The 5,309-nt window shown below is 34.1% G+C and overlaps 1 protein-coding gene across 1 annotated transcript in view; it reads right to left on the reverse strand.

Moving 5' to 3' along the window:
• TRIP4 (thyroid hormone receptor interactor 4) overlaps positions 1–5,309 on the reverse strand; it is a 92,351-nt gene that overhangs the window by 75,241 nt on the left and 11,801 nt on the right. Inside the window, exons 2-3 of the mRNA XM_007958784.1 lie at positions 1,662–1,831; positions 939–979 (exon numbers count right to left, since the gene is read on the reverse strand). Coding sequence (XP_007956975.1) covers positions 939–979; positions 1,662–1,831 — 211 coding nt within the window. The remainder of the gene's footprint in view (positions 1–938; positions 980–1,661; positions 1,832–5,309) is intronic.

The following is a 5,309-nucleotide window of genomic DNA, read 5'->3' on the forward strand; positions in this document are numbered from 1 at the left end:
TTTGGGTTTCCAAGGCAGTAAATCTTTATGGAAGTAGATTGCCGTATCTTCCTTCTACGTAATGGCTGGTGGGTTTGAACCACCAACCTTCTGGTAGCAGTCAAATGCCTTAGGCACGGCATCACCAGATAGAGACATATAGATAAAAAGCACACACATACACAGACTGAGAGTAGAATTCATTGGTAAACTCTAATAGCTAATAAAGAGACCAAAAAAACCAAACTCAGTGCCACTGAGTCAATTCCACCTCATAGTGACCCTATAGGAGAAGAGTAGAACTGCCCCATGAATTTTCCAAGGCTGTAAATCTTTACAGAAGCAGGCTGCCTCATCTTTCTTCCATGGTGCAGCTGGTGGGTTCTAATTGCTGACTTTTTGCTTAGCAGCGAAGTGCTTTAACCACTATGCCACCGGAGCTCCAAAAAAGAAAAGGCAGTGCTTACTATGTTGAGCCAATATATCAAGCCAGGCAGTTTTTTAATTAATTATCTTTCTCTCTCAAACCAGGATTAAATTTAAGCCATCATCTTCAAGATTTTATTTGATTATAAAAAACTAAAAAAACAGAAAAAGAAAATAATACTGGTTAAGACTAAGGAGTTGAATTAAAATCTGATATTGTAGATTATATAATAATCTATAGTATGACTTAGATTCTTTAGTTTGATGCTCATCTTCTATACTGTTCAACTAAATCTTAACTTCTAAATGCTATTCATACTGTAATTAGGTAACATTTTACTTCCATCCAGGTATAAACATAGCTGAAAAATGTTTCTTTAAACCACATGTAAAATTTTCAAATAATTCTAAAGACACACTTGTGTCTTTTTTTTTAGCAATTTAAAAATTATTTTATAGACAAAGTGAAAAACTGTCTAGAATACAAAAGCATTTCACATTATTTTTGAAGTAAACAATATCTTCTAAATTACGTAACAGAAATACAGAGATCTACAGCCCTTTATCTGAAACCCTTCAGGGTAGAAGTTTCAGAATTCTGAAATTTTCAGCTTTTAGAAAGGTAATTCAGTGCATGTCAGACCATACCATATACTACATAACCCCCAGCAGTGTCTGAGGCAGCACCCCTCATAATAAAAAACATGAATATTTCTGCAGCAAAATAAATGAATATTCATACTAAATGGGGTAGGCAGACTCAATGTCACTTCAGATTAGATTTACAAGCAAATGAGTTACCACGAAGGTTAGGAAAACTTCTAATTTTCAGAACTTTTTTGGATTTTGGAATCACAGATAAAGAAGTGTAGACCATTATAAATTTGTATGACAAGACACGAAAGATTATTTAAACAAATGACCCATTTTACAAATGAAAAAACAGATAAGCTTTCAAATACATTATAAATTAACAGATGTCTCCTCTGATATTATTCAATGTACATCTTAAATACATATATACACAGCATATGAAGACATACTTGTGTCTCCAAACAGGTATTCTTGTAATATTTTTTAAGATGAAAAAGTCTAAACTAGACCAACAATCATTAACAACTGTATAGAACTGAACCGAAAAAAGTACACATACGATTCTTCATAAGCTACCTGTCAGGAAATGCAAGTTGAAAGAAAATAATACCAAATTCTATAAACCTGGTATCAAAATAAGTAATATTTCAATCCTTACTTACCATCTTTTTTGAAACACTGCTGTAAAGGATCATGAGTCAACTCTTGATCATTATTTTGCCATTTGATTATAAGCTCTTCTATGAATTGTCCTTTTTTGCCCTCATTTCCCTGGAGGAGATCAGTAACATATTCTCGAATCTCTTCAGCACTCTCTATTGACAAAACATACCTCAGGAAGAAGAGATATAAGCTGTTGAAACAAGGCTATCTAATAATATGTCTTTCAATAATCCTAACAGAGATCAAGGTAGTGAAAACTATTAATTCATCGGGGGGTTAACACTGAGTCAACTACTGTGCTAGATATAAACTTAATTAGGATAAGGATGCTAACCTCAGTAGTGTATAATGTAACCTCCATACATATTTAGCCATTTACCATTTCTCTTTATTTCTAGAATTAAATCAGTGTTGTGAACACAGACTAGTGGGGCTGTACCTAACATAGGACTGTCTCCTATAATTATTGTATTTTCTTGTAAATAATACAAATTACTTAATTGCTATATTACAAAATCTAAAACGTCTCTACTTTTTGTTAATGACATGAATATATATACTACAACCTAACTGGTTAACAATTCTGTATTTTAAAAATTATAAATCAACATTAGCATCACATCAGTACAAATCGATTTTAAGGAAATGTTATATAAGGTTCCTTAACAGTGAAATAAAAGTATAAACCAATACAACTTTTCTAAAAATCAGCCAATTTATTTAGTGCCTTAAAAATGATCCAAGGGAGGGAGCTCTGGAGGTGTGGAGGTTAAGGCATTTGATTGCTAACCAAAAGGTTGATGGTTCAAACCCATCAGCCAGACTCCATGGAAGAAAGATGAGGCAGCCTGCTTCTGTAAAGATTTACAGCCTTGGAAACCCAATGGGGGTTGCTATGAGTGGGAATCAACTCAATGGCAGTGAGTATGTGAAATAACAGACACAGAAAAGGTAACTCCATCATTATTGGAATTAGTGAAAACTTAAAAAACTATTTGAAACATCTATTGATAGAGGAAGGGGTAAAAAAAGTTTAGGTTTTTCAGTTTTACATAATTTAATATTACGACATCACTAAAAATGAAATTTTTGAATAATTAATATTGACTTATGAAAATGTTCCCATTATGATGTTAAATAAAACAGTAGGGTAGCTGTATAGCATATGGTCCCAACTACTATGAAAATTTAAAAAAATAACAATGTGTGTATATATATATATATATATATATATCTACACATATATATATATACACACACACACATACACTTAATGTGTAGAAAAAGGCTAGAAGGTTATACACTAAAATATTACCACTGAATGGTAGGCTTAAAGCCAGTTTTTATTTATTTGTATTTTCTTTTTTTTCCCTACAATGAATATGTTTTCAAAATGTATTACATTATAACATACATATGAAAAAGAAGAACACGTAAAGATTGTTGAAATGCAAAGTGTTTTGTTACCTATCTTTACCACAATTTGAAAAATGGTTTTTAAAAAAAGAATAAACTTGCTGTATGGAAAGTGAATTTGCTCTGTAAACTTTCACCCAAATCATAATTTTAAAAAAAAAATTAATGTCACATTTTTCTTCTGTTTAAATTTGTTTTAAATTTTTGGTGGAAATACACATAATAAAACATACACATGTTCAACAATTAAAAAAGAAAAAGAATATACTAACGGAAACAATGGTTATCTCTGGATTATGGCATTATGAGAATTTTAGTTTCCTCCTTTATCTTTTTCTGATTTGTTTTTTACAGTTAACATCAGAAAAGAAAGAGTAATCAGAATTACTTAAAAATTAAGATATCAGACCTTGAAAGCATTATAAGACCTGAAGGAATTATAATTCAGACATACTGTATAGGAAACAAGAAAAATCATCATAATAATGTGTGGTAGTTGTCTGTCAACTTGGCTGAGTCTGGTTTTGAGTGGCTAGGAAGCTGGATGTAGTTATTTCCCACAATGAGACTGGTAATGAACTCCTTGGTGAAATCTACTAGAGCAGCTGAGTAGCTGCCTTAGGGATATGGTCTGCTCCTCGTATATAAGGAGAAGCACTGAGAAAGGTGTCTCAACTTTTGGCACATCGGAACCCTACATGTGGCTGAGTCTTCATCTCAATGGCCTGCCATGTTGTCTGCCAATCTTGGGACTGTTAAAGGATTTGAATTAGTGGCCTGTCATGTTGTACGATAATCTTGGGACTGTGCCTTTTTACTTGTCAACCTTGGGTTTGAAAGCATTAGCAGCCAGAAGCTGTCTGAGTTAAGAGAAGCCTCTAGCTGCAATGGGCCAGGAGCAAGAGGCAGAGCTGAAGCCCAAGGTCAAGGGGCCTTTACCCAGCCCCTAGAGCTGCACTTTGAACTCAGACTTCCAGCCTCCCAAACTTTAAGAGAATAAATCCCTGTTTGTTAAAAGCCAAACACCATTTGTGGTATTTCTGTTAGAGCAGCACTAGAGAACCAAAACATAATGCTATATATCCTTTGCTAATGTGGCCTTTTTGAATCAGACAATCATATAATCTACTATGCTGGGAATGACAATTTGAAAAGGAATAGCATGGCATTTGTCATCACAAAGGATATTTCAAGATCTGTCCTGAAGTACAATGCTGTCAGTGATAGGATAATATCCATATGTCTACAAGGAAGATCAGTTAATGTAACTATTATTCAAACTTATGCACCAACCCAACCACCAAAGCAAAAGACAAGGAAATTGAAGATTTGTATCAACCTCTGCAGTTTGAAATTGAAAGAACGTGCAATCAAGATGTGTTAATTATCACTGGGAACTGGAATGCAAAAGTTGGAAACAAAGAAGAATCACCTGCAGTTGGAAAATCTGGTCTTGGTGACAGAGATAATGCTGGAGATCACATGATAGAATTTTGGAAGACCAACACTTACTCATTGCAAATACCTTTTTTCATCAACACAAATGGGGGCTATACATGTGGACCTCACCAGATGGAATACACAGGAATCAGATTGACTACATCTGTGGCAAGAGGCGATGGAAAAGCTTAGTATCTTCAGCCAAAACAAGGCCAAGAGCTGACTTTGGAATAGACGATCAACTGCTCATATGCAAGTTCTACTTGAAATTGAAGATAATTAAAACAAGTTCATGAGAGCCAAAATATTATCTTGAATATATCCCTCCTGAATTTAGAGACCATCTAAAGAATAAATTTGATGCACTGAACACCAACACCGAAAACCAGAAGACTTGTGGGAGGACATTAAGAACGTCATCCATGAAGAAAGAAAGAGGTCATTAAAAAGACAAGAAAAAAAAAGAAAAGACTAAAATGGTTGACAAAAGAGACTCTGAAGCTTGCCCTTGAGTAAAGAGTAGTCAAAGCAAATGGAAGAAATGGCAAGATAAAAGAGCTGAACAGAAGATTTCAAAGAGCAGCTCCAGCAGACAAAGCCAGTTACTGTAATGAAATGTGCAGACTTTGGGTTAGGAAACCTACAGGGAAGAACATGCTCAACATTCCTCAAGCTGAAAGAACTAAGGAAAAAAATTAAGCCTTGAGTTGCAATATTGAAAGATTCTATGGGCAAAATATTGAATGATGCAGGAAGCAACAAAAGAAGATGGAAAGAATACACAGAGTCAC

Source organism: Orycteropus afer, unplaced genomic scaffold, assembly GCF_000298275.1.
Source record: "Orycteropus afer afer isolate SDZICR_OR568_19922 unplaced genomic scaffold, OryAfe1.0 scaffold00015, whole genome shotgun sequence".
Classification (NCBI taxonomy): domain Eukaryota; kingdom Metazoa; phylum Chordata; class Mammalia; order Tubulidentata; family Orycteropodidae; genus Orycteropus; species Orycteropus afer.